This window comes from Aquarana catesbeiana, linkage group LG07 (assembly GCF_042186555.1).
Source record: "Aquarana catesbeiana isolate 2022-GZ linkage group LG07, ASM4218655v1, whole genome shotgun sequence".
NCBI classification, from domain to species: Eukaryota; Metazoa; Chordata; class Amphibia; order Anura; family Ranidae; genus Aquarana; species Aquarana catesbeiana.
In genome coordinates this window covers 46,754,242-46,771,225 of record NC_133330.1, presented here as the reverse complement: position 1 = coordinate 46,771,225, position 16,984 = coordinate 46,754,242, and the positions used below count along the sequence as shown (strand labels likewise).

The following is a 16,984-nucleotide window of genomic DNA, read 5'->3' as shown; positions in this document are numbered from 1 at the left end:
GATTACAGTTCAAAGCCTTGATGACGCATAACTAAGTGTCTTTAATTAATCAGAATATGCTTCATTACTTTTCTTTCTGAGCTGAGGAGATAAACAAGAAGCTATTTTAAGACATTGTAGGTCACTTACACAAATATACCACTATCTGTGAAAACACAGCAAATCTGACATTTCATTTGACAAACAACACTAAATGCGTCAAGACTTTAGAGTTGTACTTTGATTTAATTATTTGCCCTCCGATTGCCGAAGCAGGCTTCAGCAAATCAGGGTTTTTTGGTTTCTTTTTTTGCATTGTCATAAAATTGACTTTTAATTGTAGCCAGGTGCTTGGCTAAAAAAAATGGAGAGTGAGAGAAACTCTCACTGCAGCTGCTTTCTGTATCTGCTGTCCTGCAGTGCTGAACAGGTTAGCAGCTATATCAGCAAGAGGTGGAAACTGCTGAGAGCTGCACCGTGGGAACTGTAGTATCACGTACCTGGTAGTAGAGCCCGATAGGATGAGGAAGGCCTCTCTTACACCTCTGACTCGGGGCCTCTGATAGTGTGGACAGAAGACGCAGGAGTGCAGAGTCGCAAGAGTGCCAGGAAGTCTTGCAAGCAGCAGGGCAGATGTCCTTGCTGGGCTGGTGAAGTCATCAGAGGGCTTCAGCAGAAAGACCGGCAGGTAAGCAGCTGGTGCAGGTGACAACAGACAGCATAGCAGGGTCAGGCAGTCTTGGTCATACACGGGCTTGGAGAATCGGATACAGGACACAGGCAAGAACGTAGTGAGGAGGCAGGCTGGGTCTGGAACTGGATCAGTGGAACAGGAGCCAAAGGATCAGACAGACGATTGGTCACAGGATAAGCTGAGGTCGGTGCAGGTGGAGTTCAAGGAATGGTCAAGACAAGCCGGGTAGATAACTGGAATCAGGATACAAGTTCACAGATAACAGGATGCACGGAAGGCTGAAGAAAAAACAACACTGGATCTAAGCACTGGCTGCGTTTAAATAGTTTATTTGGCGGCAGCATCAATCACGGGTGCCCGCAAGCGCCGGCGTGCACAGAGATGCGTGACGGCTTGTGTTCGCACACCAGTTCGCGCATGCGCACTTCTATTCGCCAATGCCCAATTCTTATGAGCAAAGGGAACTAGTGTTAGTTTGCGCCCAGGAGTACTTCTAGAGGGATTAACTTGTCTGCTGGCATGTGTATCCTGACATGCAGTCCAAAGGAGAGAGAAGCTACTGTAATCAAGGCCTACTGAACTGCATTTCCCAAGTGGAGATTGCCAGGAGGAGGGGAAAGTGCTGCATTTTCTCAAGCTGTACAGGACACAGCTTCCTTTTTCCACGAAGGAGACCAGAAAGTGCACATCGCACATGCATGTCCACTGCTGCATGTGTGGGGCCTGAGCAGGATCTTGAGTGCTGAGTTTAGGATTGCCAACAGCTAGGGTTACCTAGGTGCAGAGAGTGGACCAATGGCTGTGTGTGACCGGATGGTGAGCTGCAATGGAATAGAAGGCATAAATTGGGATAAAATCTTGGGAACAAAGAACACGGAGGAGAGATAGGTTTGCTTTAAGAGCATATTAAATAAGGACATTAGCCAATGCATCCCAGTGGGTAATAAATTTAAAAGAGCGAACAAAAGTCCTGGATGGCTTAACTCCAATGTAAAAATGCATATAAAAGCAAAGGAGAAGGCCTTCAAAAAATACAAGGTTAAGGGATCATCATCAGCATTCAGACCTTATAAAGAATGCAACAAGAAATGTAAGGGTGCAATAAGGACGGCTAAGATATAACATGAAAGACAAATAGTGGAGGAGAGAAAAAAAAATCCCAAGAAATTCTTTAAGTATGTAAACAGTAAAAAAAAGGAGGACAGACCATATTGGCCCCATAAAGAATGAGGAAGGACATCTGGTTACAAAGGATGGGGAGATGGCGAAGGTATTGAATTTATTCTTCTCCTCAGTCTTCACGAGGGAATAGGGGGGCTTCGGTAACCAAAACTGCAGTGTTTATCCTCATGACACATCACAGGAAGCACCTCCATGGTTCACAGATGACAGAATTAAAATTAGACTTGAGAAACTTAACATTAATAAATCACTGGGACCAGATGGCTTGCACCCGAGGGTACTTAGGGAACTCAGTCAAGTGATTGCCAGACCGTTGTTCCTAATTTTTACAGACTGGAATGGTACCAGCTGATTGGAGAAAAGCCAATGTAGCACCAATATTTAAAAAGGGCCCAAAATACATCCCTGGGAATTACAGACCAGTTAGCCTAACATCAATAGTATGTAAACTCTTGGAGGGGATGATAAGGGACTATATACAAGATTTTAGTAATGTGAACGGTATCATTAGCAGTAATCAGCATGGATTCATGAAGAATCGTTCTTGCCAAACCAATCTACTAACCTTCTATGAGGAGGTGAGTTGCCAGCTAGATAAAGGAAGGCCCGTAGATGTGGTGTATCTGGATTTTGTAAAAGCATTTGACACAGTTCCCCATAAACGTTTACTGTACAAAATAAGGTCTGTTGGTATGGACCATAGGGTGAGTACATGGATTGAAAACTGGCTACAAGGGCAAGTTCAGAGGGTGGTGATAAATGGGGAGTACTCGGAATGGTCAGGGGTGGGTAGTGGGGTCCCCCAGGGTTCTGTGCTGGGACAAATCCTGTTTAATTTGCTCATAAACGACCTGGAGGATGGGGTAAACAGTTCAATCTCTGTATTTGCAGACAATACTAAGCTAAGCAGGGCAATAACTTCTCCGCAGGATGTGGAAACCTTGCAAAAAGATCTGAACAAATTAATGGGGTGGGCAACTACATGGCAAATGAGGTTCAATGTAGAAAAATGTAAAATAATGCATTTGGGTGGCAAAAATATAAATGCAATCTATACACTGGGGGGACAACCTATGGGGGAATCTAGGATGGAAAAGGACCTGGGGGTCCTAGTAGATAATAGGCTCAGCAATGGCATGCAATGTCAAGCTGCTGCTAACAAAGCAAACAGAATATTGGCATGCATTAAAAAGGGGATCAACTCCAGAGATAAAACGATAATTCTCACGCTCTACAAGACTCTGGTCTGGCCGCACCTAGAGTATGCTGTTCAGTTCTGGGCACCAGTCCTCAGGAAGGATGTACTGGAATTGGAGCGAGTACAAAGAAGGGCAACAAAGTTAATAAAGGGTCTGGAGGATCTTAGTTATGAGGAAAGGTTGCGAGCAATGAACTTATTCTCTCTGGAGAAGAGACGCTTGAGAGGGGATATGATTTCAATATACAAATACTGTACTGGTGACCCCACAATAGGAATAAAACTTTTTCGCAGAAGAGAGTTTAACAAAACTCGTGGCCACTCATTAAAATGACAAGAAAAGAGGTTTAACCTTAAACTACGTAGAGGGTTCTTTACTGTAAGAGCATCAAGGATGTGGAATTCCCTTCCACAAGCGGTGGTCTCAGCGGGGGGGGGGCATTGATAGTTTCAAGAAACTATTAGATAAGCACCTGAACGGCCGCAACATACAGGGATATACAATGTAATACTGACATATAATCACACACATAGGTTGGACTTGATGGTCTTTTTTCAGCCTCACCTACTATGTAACTATCAAAAAATAACTGAATATTGTTGCGCTACTACAAAAGGCATATGAATAAAATAGCAGCCAGCATCACCAGTGTAGTGACAGTGCAAAAAAAAGTGAAAAATAAATGCAGTGCTAAATAAAATACAAATAGAGGAGTTGACTAGCACAATGTATACTAGTAACATATGTGTGACAACAGATCCTTCAACGTGATAATAATTAAAGACCACATTGGGAAAAGTGAAAAAACAAACTCCAATGACAGAAAGTAGTGTCCATAATATGATATAAGTTCATCAACATAAACAACGTGGTGCTTCTAGTGACAAAAAAGAGGAACATATGTGGATAGTATTCTTAAATCGCATAAGTGGTCTTCATGTGCTGAGAATCCACACGAAAATGGAAGGGGTAAATACGCTTACCGGAAAAGGTGGACACATTCACCATACGGCTAAGTGTCATTCAGGCTTGTGGATCCACCGATCTAAAAGATGCTTGTTGGGAGGCACTGGTGATGAATTCCAATAATTCCTTCTGAGGCGACCGTGGTCAACTGTGGAGAGAAGATGGTACTCGGATCCACAGAGGATGGATGGATTCGCCTTCACAGTAAGTAGATGGCTGGAGAATACAGCATAAGCAGAATCAGTCGGAGCCTGAGCATGTCACTTGCCAACGTCACCTGCCTTCAGATGCGGATTGTCACACTTCCAATTGCTGGAGATGTCCTCAGACTCTGCTGTCTTGCTGTTTGGCATGGAGCGGCTCACAGTCAGTTCAGAGCAACACTCAGTGTGTATAATCATCAGCGTCACGCAAGCATGGCGTAGGCTGGAAGGGGCTCAGGCGGCGGCGGTAATCACCCCCCCCCGACAGAATCCCTCACTCCTCTTCATGCCATTGGCTCTTGTTCACACAATCTACACATTCATTATATAATTTTTTACACCACATTTATATGTCCCTTTTTTTTTTTTTTTTTACACATAACTACCAGCAGCATGTCTTTGTGTCATCGGGAGATTTGGTTGTATGCGTCCTGCTGCACGCGGCTTCAATTACCTCAGCTCACAGGAAAGATCAGGTTTGGGGTCTTGGTCGCATGGCTGCAGTATTTTACCATATTGGACCCTCTGTAAGTATTTAGGATGGGCCAATCTGCCTTTCCTCTATATTATTTACAACTAGACTAATGTTACCATTTTTTATACTTTATAGATTAATTGAGCATCCGCCCCTGAAGAGTGTTTTTACACGAAACGCGTCGGACATATGCGATGCTGACCCATATCTACAATGAATTATGATGTTGACTTTTGTCTCAAATAGACTATTTATTTATTTATTTACTTGAGGTATCAATTACGGTCTCATTGTTTTATTTATAGATCCATACTCTTGCTGCTAGTGCTGCTTCTATGTCCAATGCAATTTTATATGAATTTATTTCATGCAATGTATTAAATAGAAACTTTTTACCTATGTACTTTATATCCGCACCACACCTGTATGTTACGTGTGGGTGGATCAATATGATTTAGTATACCAGAGTTTATGTGGTTTATATACTGCCATGTTTCATATAATGTTCTTGCTTAATAAACTTTATTTGTTCAAATTCACCTCCACATGTCAGCCACCTCATTCAAAGTCCCACTTTTTCCTTCTTTTTGCATACATATGTACCAGGGATGGAGGTACACCACATATGTGCCTCATTTAAAGTCCCCCCCCCCCCCTTCCTTTTGAAATAGTGGTGTATGGAGCACTTTCCCAAATAGCAATTTAGGGAATGGTTTCCTTTATATTGATATCATCCAGGGTGTTACAGCTTTATGAAATGCATAGGTCATGGCCAGCACATTTTTTTTTTTTTTTTGCTACAGTCAAAACAAGGCTAAACTTGGCTTTTCATCCATGTAATAGATGTCACCAGCCTAAGCAAGTTCTCTATGTCCTAAAGCAACTCAATGCAATATATGTGCAAATGATGAGGTTAAAGTAAATCTATACATTCATTCTCTGCTTCAAAATATGACAGACAGGAGTAAGTGTTGTTATCAATGAGCCAGTCATCGTGGTTTATAACATCATATAAAGGGGATCTCATTCAACGCAGAGGACTTTCATTAGTCCAGTACAAAGAAAACAATAAAAACAAGTTTCTCAATGGATTTAGAGCTATACTAAAAGTGTAAGGTCTGATATTTTTAGGAACTTGACATTTTGTACTTTTTATATTTTACTTTTGTAAATGATACAAATTTAGAATTTTCACGAATCAGCTAGTGTTTTACATATATGAATACAAATATACACTATATTACTGAAAGTATTGGGACGCCTGTCTTTACACGCACATGAACGTTAACGGCATCCCAGTCTTAGTCCGTAGGGTTTAATATTGAGTTGTCCCACCCTTTGCAGCTATAACAGCTTCAACTCTTCTGGGAAGGCTGTCCACAAGGTTTAGGAGTGTGTCTATGGGAGTGTTTGACCATTCTTCCAGAAGCGTATTTGTGAGGTCAGGCACTGATGTTGGACGAGAAGGCCTGGCTTGCAGTCTCCATTCTAATTCATCTCAAAAGTGTTCTATCAGAATGAGGTCAAGACTCTGTGCAGGCCAGTCAAGTTCCTCCACCCCAAACTCAGCCATGTCTTTATGGACCTTGCTTTGTGCACTGGTCTAAATCATTTGGTGGAGGGGGGATTATGGTGTGGGGTTATTTTTCAGGGGTTGGGCTTGGCCCCTTAGTTCCAGTGAAGGGAACTCTTAAAGCGTCAGTATACCAAGACATTTTGGACAATTTCAGGCTCCCAACTCTGTGGGAACAATTTGGGGATGGCCCCTTCCTGTTGCAACATGACTGCACACCAGTTCACAAAGCAAGGTCCATAGATATGGATGAGCGAGTTTGGGATTTTATTATCTAATAATGCTTTTTTAACTTACCTCCAAAGCACACATCACAACTGCTTTTTTAAATATCTTTTTCATTGAGGGACCTTGAGAAAGCCACCACCTAATAAAGAATTGGAATGTTTATGGGTATATTAAATAATAGTGGACATTTATAACTAATCCTGAAGCAAAACTGTATATAGATTATACAGGTGTCAGGTTTGCACTATAGGTAGATACAGCCAGCACTTTGCTCTTGCCTGAACTGTACCTACAGTAAAGAAACATCTTATAAATGTGTTGCTTTTACAAGTTTCTAGTAACATCCACTGTATATGGATCAACATCCTAAGCAAACCCAGCAATCATAATAAAGTCCAGAGAGTGTTTGAAGAGAATTACTTCCCCCTGTATTCCTGTTGTGTATCAAAAGCTTTCCCTACAAACTAACTTCCAGTTGTGGTTTCTTTTATGTTTGTCAGCCTGTCAACATCCCCGCAGCAGCCAGTGATGATCTAAAGCAATGCTGGTGTTGATCATTACCATGTTGCTAAAGTGTCTTAGCAAGTGTCATGTTAGGCGTTCGCAGTTTAAGACAGCTTTGTTATCCAGTCTCAAGTCACACTTTAGGCTGTGACATGTTGGAAATGGTGGTATGTACTGCTGAAAAAAAAAATCACTTTGCACTTAAGTTATGATAGAGCTTTCAAGACATTTCAGAGCTATGAATCTCGGTGTTTGCAATGCCAGACTAGACATAGAAGAGAATTCTGGCATATACTGTAGGAAACCAGTCCATACTGAGCTTTACCAAAACCATTGGTGTAATCATTTTTTTTTCACACCTGCAAATTTTAAAAGCAATATTTTATATCTTATTTTCTTAACCTGTTTGTTTTACAAAAAACATATTTAATACAGGGCATATCTGCAACACCTAGTTCTAATAAGAAACCCCAGCAGCATGCTCTGTGCTGCATGCTCGCTTTGTGATTGTCTCTGTATAAATGAAAATCCAGAGTCCTATCTCTGCAATCTCTGATTCTGACTCATTGGATTTGTACACGTATCTTATTTTCTTGTTATTCAGATCTTATTCACAAAATACTGTAGTCTCACATCTTAACCACTTGCCACCCAGGCCAATCCTGACATTTCTCTCCTACATGTAAAAAGCATTGTTTTTTTCCCATAAAATTACATAGAACCCTCAAACATTATATATGTTTTTTTAGCAAAGACCCTAGAACAGTGATGGCGAACCTTGGCACCCCAGATGTTTTGGAACTACATTTCCCATGATGCTCATGCACTTTGCAGTGTAGTGGTGCATCATGGGAAATGTAGTTTCAAAACATCTGGGGTGCCAAGGTTCGCCATCACTGCCCTAGAGAATACAATGGCGGTCATTGCAACTTTATATCTTGCACGGTATTTGCGCAGCAATTTTTCAAACGTGTTTTTTTTTAGAAAAAAAACAGTTTTGTGCTTAACCACTTCCCACCTGGCCACTGCATATAAATGGCCGGGTGGGCTATCTCCCCTTCTGAGTGGACGTTCAGGAACGTCCCTCAGAAGGAGCGGGATCGTGCGCGCACGTGCGTGCCCGCGGAGCGGCGCGATCCCGATGCGCTTGTGTCACCTGGACACGGTGCATCTCCGATCGGCAGGAGGGCTCTGCGATTGGCCCTCCTGATCACATGACGGCCGTGTCGAATCACAGCCATCATGTGATGTAAACACAGAGCCGGTTGCTGGGCAATCGGCTCTCCTCTCCTCACACGGAAGTTGTCAGCGAGGAGAGGAGAGCGGATGGCTGCAGCCGGCTGGTGATCAGTGAGTATGAGTTGTTTTTTACAGCTTTTTACTCACTGATCACCAGTCTAGTGACCCCACACATGTAAAAACACAGAACAAACACTAAGTAAACACACAATGTCCCCAAAACACATGTCCCCAAAACATATGTCCCCACATAGTAAAAACGCCTGTCCCCCACATATGTCCCAGTAAAATCACATGTCCCAATGATTATCTGCACACATATGTCACCTGCGCACATCTGTACATGATCATTTGCGCACATGTGTCCGTGATCACACAAACCAATTATTATACACTTAACGGGATTTTTTTTACCAAAAACATGTAGCAGAATACGTTTTGGCTTAAATTTATGACAAAATTTGATTTTATTGGATCTGTTTTAAAATAGAAAGAAGAAAATATTGGTTTTTTTTCCAAATTTCCGCTCTTTTTTCGCTTATATCGAAAAAAATAAAAAACGGAGTCGTGAATAAATACCACCAAAAGAAAGCTTTATTTGTGTGAACAAAATGATAAAAATTTAATTTGGGTACAGCGTAGCATGACCGCACAATTGTCATTGAAAGTGTGAGAGCGCTGAAAGCTGAAAATTGGTCTGGGAAGGAGGGGGACGAAAGTGCCCAGTATTGAGGTGGTTAAAAAAAAAAACAGTAACGTTAGCCCAATTTTTTGGCATAATGTGAAAGATGAAGTTACGCCGAGTAAATAGATACCCAACATGTCACCTTTCAAAATTGCACACGCTCGTGGAATGGCGCCAAACTTCGGTACTTAAAAATCCCCATAGGCAACGCTTTATAAATGTTTACTGGTTACATGTTATTGCTCTTGCTCTAAAGTTTGCTGCGATACCTCACATGTGTGGTTTGAACACTGTTTTCATATGTGGGCGGGACTTACGTATGCGTTTGCTTCTGCGTGTGAGCACACGGGGACAGGGTCACTTTAAATTTTGTTTTTTGTTTTTTATTGGTAATTTTACTTTTTTTTTTTGTTTGACACTTTTTTTGATCACTTTTATTCCTATTACAAGGAATGTAAACATTGTAATAGGAATATGGCGTGATCGGTCCTCTTTACAGTGAGATATGGGGTCAATAACCCCCACATCTCACCTCTAGGCTGGGAAGCCTAAAATTAAAAAAAAATTTAAAAAAGACGATCTCGGCTTCCCAGCGCCGTTTGAATGCAGAGACCGAGCATGACATCATAACATCGCACATGGCCTCCGAACGATCATAGGGACTCTGGCGACCATCTGGTCCACCAGAAATCTCTATGGAAAACATCCGGGGCCGGCAGATCCCGTATCTGACTCACCGATGGAAGTGGTGAGACGGCAGAAGCACCGGAGGGCGGTGGGAGGTGGGGGGACATCCTCTATCTCCGCTCGTAAGAACGATCAAGCAGTGGAACAGCCGCTATGATCATTCTTATGGTGTAGGGAATCACTGGCTGAAAAAGCTGATATCTGAATAATGCCTGTAGCTGCAGGTATCGTTCAGATATACCCGCACAGAGTCAAGGACGTCATATGACGGCTGGCGGGAGGGAAGTGGACAAACCATTGAGCTGCACTCACCCTTAATTTACATGGAGATTATATTTTTTAAAGTATGCAGAGTAGAAGTCAGCACTAGAGTGGATAATGCTGTCAACTAAATATACATAAACCTCTCAAATGGTACTAACACTTACATGGGGTGCAGCAAACCTACAAGTGAAAAGAATAGAAGGAATCGAAAAGAAAAAGGAATCACAAAAAAATTCCCTTTCACCATAAATACAAGTAAATATATAAGAAACTGTCCCTTTAAGAACAAAAATCAGATAATAAATTCCACTGATTATATCCATGTGGCCATGTATTTCTTCCACTAAACAGAGGACAACAGTATACAGAGTAAAAGTCAGCGCCACACTGAATAACGCTGGCAGCCAGCAACGCAGGTTAATATATATAAACCTCCCCAATTAAATATTTATATAGGGTGCAGCACCAAATTATAATATAAAACAATTCTAACAATTTATGATAGGTTCTCTTTTTTGATTCCTTCTTTTCTTTTAACTTGTTGCTTTGTTTTTATTGTAATTTGGCGCTGCACCCATAGAAGTATACATTTTTTAAAGTAAAACTGTAGTTTTGTCTATCTTATGTAAGAGAAAACCTCACATTATTGTTCCATTATTGGGAATTTTTTTAGTTGGATAATATTCTTGATATTTGGTCTTCAGTATCTTATTGTTAGGTTCATACCAGACTTTGCTAGAGTTCCATTGTAGAGCTCTGTAGCTGGCAGTCATGCACAATCCATCAGTGATGTATTTTTGATGACTAGCAAGGTTGAGCTGGCATCAACATTAATGTCCAGTTTGTCCTTGGCATATCATTTGTCATTAAGTAAAACATAAAGATTTCATTACTTTACAGAAACTCTTATATATCCTTTGACTTTGCCCATCGGAGGTTACACTAAAGACACAAAAAACAATAGCTGGATTGTGTAGTTGAAGAGTCCCAGAGGTAGAAACATAATGAATGGTTACATGAGTAAGAAGTGAAAACAATGAAAACTAACATGACTGTTTTTTTCCACCCAGGGACTGGATAAAAGCATTTAGTCCTCCCATCATTCCAACAAGCCAGAATTTGGATCCTTTACTCAAACTTAAACAATTAAGTCTAAGCTGCTGTAATGAAGGTAAGCGGGTCAGTGTGGGATGGAGCTGCATCAAAGGCGAGCCAATTCAACATCAAAGACTGAAATCACCCCTGGGATTTCTAGAATTATCTGTAACATACAGTATATGAATCTATCTATCTATCTATTAGACATGTGCAATTCGTTTAGTTCCAAATTAGTTTTTTAACGAATTTTGACAAATTCTAAATTCAATATTTCGAAAATTCAGAATTTCGGAAATCCAGAAATTCAAAATTTCGGTAATTGGAACATTTTGGAAGTTCAGAAATTCCAAATGAGGAAATTTGAAAATGCGAAATTAGGAAAATCAAATATTCGAAATTTCATAAATTTCAAAATTCTAAAATTTGGAAATTTGAAAACCCAAGAATAAGAATGAAAATCTGAAAATTCAAAAGAATGAAAATCTGAAAATTCGAAAACCCAAAATAATAACTAATAACTAATAAATATTAAATTATAGGCATTGGAATTTTCTTCAAAATTTGGCTGTTAGTGAATATAACGAGTACAAATGTATCCGAAGTTACGAATTATCTGAAATAACAAATGCCGTATCTAAACAAATGGAACGTAACAATCTAATAATAATAAATAACAATAATAATAATACCTTTTTATTATTATTATTTATTATTAATTTGTTCCATTCCATTTGTTTAGATGCGGCATTTGTTATTTCAGATAATTCGTAACTTCAGATAAATTTGTATTCGTTATGTTCACAAACAGCCAAATTTAAAAGGAAATTCTTATATCTATAATTTAATAGTTAGTTATTTCAAATTTTACTGATTTTCTTTCTTTTTTTCAGATTTTTGAATTTTTGAATTTCCGAATTTTCGAATTCCGAAAATCCGGAAATTCGGAAATTCAAAAATTCGAAATTCGGAAATTCGAAAATTCAGAAATCCGAATTTCCTAATTTCTGAATCTCGGTTTTTCGAATTTTGCGATTTTTTGAATTTCAGAATTTTCGAATTTCTGAATTTAGAATTTTCAGATTTCCAAATTTCGGATTTCCAAATTTCGGATTTCCGAATTTCCAAATTTCTGAAAAAAAAGCAAAAAAACTAACGAGATTTTTGTCAGTGCACATGTCTTCTATCTATCTATCTCTGCAACGTACCTGCATATTACCATTATCAGACAGAGTGGAACTCTGATTTAATTTCACATTTTAATTTTACATACTGGACTGACATTCCCTTACAATATGAATACTGTAAATCCTGCTGACTCTGCTGACCACCATTGTGCTGTCTATATCTGGCCATACATACATACATGTGTTTTGTTCAGCCTGCATGAATGGACGAATCTGCAATGCCAGCTATTATATTCTGACAGCACCTGCAGCTGTCAGAATACGCAAACAGTGTCTACATCTGATGGGATGCAGGTGCTGTTTGGCTGACAAGTTTCCACCTGGCTCCTTTGATAAAAGTTGACTAAACAGTCGACTTTAGTTGAGCTGGGTGGTACCAACAGGGACACCTACGGCTCACATTTCAACCAATGCAGCATAAATCATTCAAAATTTGATCCCTGTATGGCACCCCTTACTTGCCACAGATTCACCCACAGGGAAATGACAGAAGCTAGAGCTGCAGTTTGTTCATCAAGCCAGTGACCTCAAGCGTAGAACAAAACAAGTTTCAGGGACAATGATATTACAGGTTCATGTTTTTTTTTTTTTTAAATAACAAACATGTCATACTTGCCTGCTCTGTACAATTGTTTTGCACAGAGCAGCCCAGATCCTCCTCTTCTCAGGTCCTCTGCCGGCACTCCTGGCTCCTCCTCCTCTGCTGAGTGCCCCCGAAACAAGCTACTTACTATGGAGGCACTCATGCATGTCCACTCCTGATGCCAGCTCTGTGTCCATAAGCCCACTCCCTCATCACTGGCTGTGATTGACAGCAGCAGGAGCCAATGAGGAGGGAGAAAGCCTCGGCTCTCGTGCACATCGCTGGATCGAGATCGGGCTCAGGTATGTATTTAGGGGGGCTGCAGGGGGAGCTGCATGCAGAAGGTTTTTTTTTTATCTTACTGCATAGAATTCAGTAAGGTAAAAAAACCTACAACCACTTGATGTCTGCCCCATAGCAGTTTTACTGCTACAGGGTGGCAGCTGTGCCAGGCGTACCGCTTCTGCTGTTATTCACAGCAGAAACCAATCTGCAGGTGCCGGGCACTCGATGTTCGACAGCATTCGCCGATCGTTGGACAGAAACTTAGAACGGAGCTCTGTAAACAAGGCAGAGTTTCGTTCTGACAGGGGGAGGGATGAATTCTGTGTTCCTGCTAAGCAGGGACTCAAATCCATCTCTTCCCCTAGTAAAAGAAGCACACATACTAAACACAAACACTGGTTAGGCACACAGTTAACCCTTTGATTGCCCTAGATGTTTAACCCCTTCCCAGCAAGTGTCATTAGTACAGTGACAGTGCACTGATCACTGTATTAGTGTTACTGGTTCCCACAAAGTGTCAAAAGTGTCAGTTAGTGTCAGAATGTCCATCGCAATATCGCAGTCCTGCTATAAGTCACGCTGATCGCCACCATCACTAGTATATAAAAAAGAAAAAATTTCCATAAATATATCCCATAGTTTGTAGATGCTACAATGTTCACATAAACTAATCAATATATGCTTATTGGGATTTTTTTTTACCAAAAACATGTAGCAGAATACATTGGCCTAAATTTATGAAGAAATTAGATTTTTAAATTTTTTTATTGGATATGTTTTATGGCAGAAAGTAAAAAAATATTGTTTTTTTTTTTAAACTGCTAGTCTTTTTTTGTTTATAGTGCAAAAAAATAGAAACCGCAGAGGTGATCAAATACCACCAAAAGAAAGCTCTATTTGTGGGGAAAAAATGACATACATTTTATTTGGGTAGTGTCGCACGACTGTGCAATTTTCAGTTAAAGTAACGCAGTGCCTTATCGCAAAAGTGGCCTGGTCATGAAGGCGGGTAAATCTTCTGAAGGTCAAGTGAAGGTAATGGAAGGGCATCTTGTGGTGTCTGTTGGGTCTAAATATATTTATCAGTTTTGATGCAGCAAACCTTTAGCATTTTGCTGCATGAAAATGCATGTCAAGTAGACATTTTGTATAAGGCTAGGCTATCACTGTGCAGCATTTTATTGTGAAAAGGAAAAGGAAGCTGTACTAGGCTCATTCACCCCTATATGTATGTGACACCATGGGGTTGATTTACTAAAGACAAATAGACTCATCAAGATCTGATTGAAGCCTATTTTATATGCCTTTTCAATGTTTATTATTATAATGTTAGGTACCATTTGCAACAACTTTAATTGTCATGTTCTTATTTGATAAAATAAAAAAAATTTTTGGAAAAAAAAAAAGACAAATAGACTGTGCACTCTGCAAGTGCAGTTGCTCCAGAGCTTCGTAAATGAGCAGAAGCTCTGATGACTTCCATCACCCAATTATGTGCCAGCAAAAATGCAGTTTTTTTTTAATTTTCCTTGCATGTGATTGGGTATTCTTTGCAAACCCTGAAGCTTTACTTTATTTACTAAGCTCCGGAGCAACTGCACTTGCAAAGTGCACAGTCTATTTGGCTTTAGTAAATCAACCCCCATGTGTGCTGCATTGCACTAAGAACAATGTAATTCCAGCCACACTTTATTTTAATACATTTAATATAAAGTATAAATTCACTGTATAAGAGTAGGGGGTTAGAAAAGAGAGATTAACAGATTTGGTCAAATAAGAGACCAAGATGCAGTTACTCTCTTATGTTTAGGCCTCAAAATAAAGGTGGACTTGGCCTCCCAAACATTTGGCAATACTTCTTAGCAACCAAACTCCCACAAATGGCCCAATGGTTTGCCCCTACCCCATACATTCCATGGTTAAACTTCAAATCAACCTTTATGGTCCAATTTAAACTCTCACCATAAAATCCTTAAATTAAACAGCATAGTTGCCCACTCTCTTCAATTATGACTTAAAATTAATAAAACCTTTAAACTATCATCAGACACCCCCCCTATAGCATCCTTTCTAGGTGATTCTAGACTTTCACAAAAACATAATAACAACAACTCATTCCTGCACTGGCGAAACAACAATCTGACCACTCTGAGATCACTGTATTCTTATGCCGCGTACACACGAGCGGACTTTTCGACCGGACTGGTCCAACGGTCTATCCGACGGACTTTCGGCGGACTTCCGACGGACTTTCCGAACAAACGGGCTTGCCTACACACGATCACACCAAAGTCTGAAAGATTCGTACGTGATGACGTACACCGGACTAAAATAAGGAAGTTGATAGCCAGTAGCCAATAGCTGCCCTAGCATCAGTTTTCGTCCGTCGGACTAGCATACAGACGAGCGGACTTTTCAACCGGACTGTTCCAAATCTAAAGTACGTCAGATTTTCAACCGAAAAAGTCTGCTGCAGGTCCGATGAAGCCCACACACACAGTCGAATTGTCCGTCGGACCAGTCCAGTCAAAAAGTCCACTCGTGTGTACGCAGCATACAAGACGTTCCCCTCCTTTCCTGCTCTGCACTCTAAATACAACCTTCCCTCCTCTGAACTCACAAATTACCTCCAGATCAAAAACTTCTATACAGAACACAACTCATTAGTCATCCAATCCCAAACGACCCTATTTGAGCACATCTGTATAAATTCCTCAAGAGACAAAGGCTTGATTTCCCTACTTTATAGGTATCTCAATAACATCACAAAACCTGAAAAATCCAGCCCAATGTTACACCGGGAAGCTGATCTTGACAGTCTTATCCCCATAGAAACTTGGAACACTATGACAGAGAACCTTCGTAAGTGTAATATAGTAGCTTCTTTTAGAGAGTCACAAATGAAACTAATCTCCAGACTATATTTGACACCCTCGAAAATCCACTCCTTTTATCTGGCAGCCTCTCCTTGCTGTTCCAGGGGCTGTACTGAACCTGACACATATCTTCATATTTTTTGGAGCTGTGAACACCTGGAACCAGTGTGGAGGGCTACTGCTAGTAAAATGGAATTACTTGCAAAAAAGAAAATCAACCTCTCACCACAAATATGCATACTATATGCAACAATTCCTGATATTCCACCTTCCTGTGTTAGACTGATTCACTCCTTGTTCAGTTCTATCCAATGGATGATAGCCCTCAATTGGAAATCCAAAAACTTACCTTGGCCTCAGGTCTTATCCAGGATGGAAATGCTTAAAATATCTGAGAGAATCCACCACACTCTACATGACAGTATGCATATTTACAACAAAAAATGGACTCACTGGATTTGATAATTAATCCCCACACTATTACGTTCTACCTACCACGTACATACTCTCAGATGTTTTTACCAATATTCTCACTACATTTCCATAGAATTGCCTTTCATTTCTACCCAGCATTATGATCTTTGTGGTTATGCTGTATTCTTTCTCTCGTAACTGGCTATATATGTTGTATACCTGTAGAATATCCAAATAATACTGTATACTGTTTCTAATGTACATTATTGTATACTCAAAAGATATTGTCCTCTTTGCTTTGTAATCATTTCTTAAATCTTCCAAATAAAACTTTTGTAAACAAAAAAGGAGTAGGGGGTTAACTGCTGCATTTATTGGCTCCCATATGTAGAGGTGAAAGGTCAAGGTTGGTTTCGGCAGAGCAGCTAGCAAAGTACAAAAGGGGGGGGGGGTTAGAAACCCAAGTAATTCCGCATACTATAAAAAGTACTTTTTTTGTCTAACATCATTTCAAATAACATTGAAATATAATTCATCCCATTATCCATTCATTTAGTTAGAGAACTGATATTTTATATTAATACAGTGTTCCAAGGATTACATTTGCATATCAGCGACAGCTAGGTCTACATTAATTTTCTGCTGGAAACAATGAATAAAGTAAAA

At 40.1% G+C, this 16,984-nt stretch overlaps 1 protein-coding gene across 1 annotated transcript in view; it reads left to right on the top strand.

Moving 5' to 3' along the window:
• The window catches only part of CFAP20DC (CFAP20 domain containing), a 556,698-nt gene that overhangs the window by 522,833 nt on the left and 16,881 nt on the right, over window positions 1-16,984 (top strand). The window contains exon 17 of the mRNA XM_073592150.1: window positions 10,949-11,049. Coding sequence (XP_073448251.1) covers window positions 10,949-11,049 — 101 coding nt within the window. The remainder of the gene's footprint in view (window positions 1-10,948; window positions 11,050-16,984) is intronic.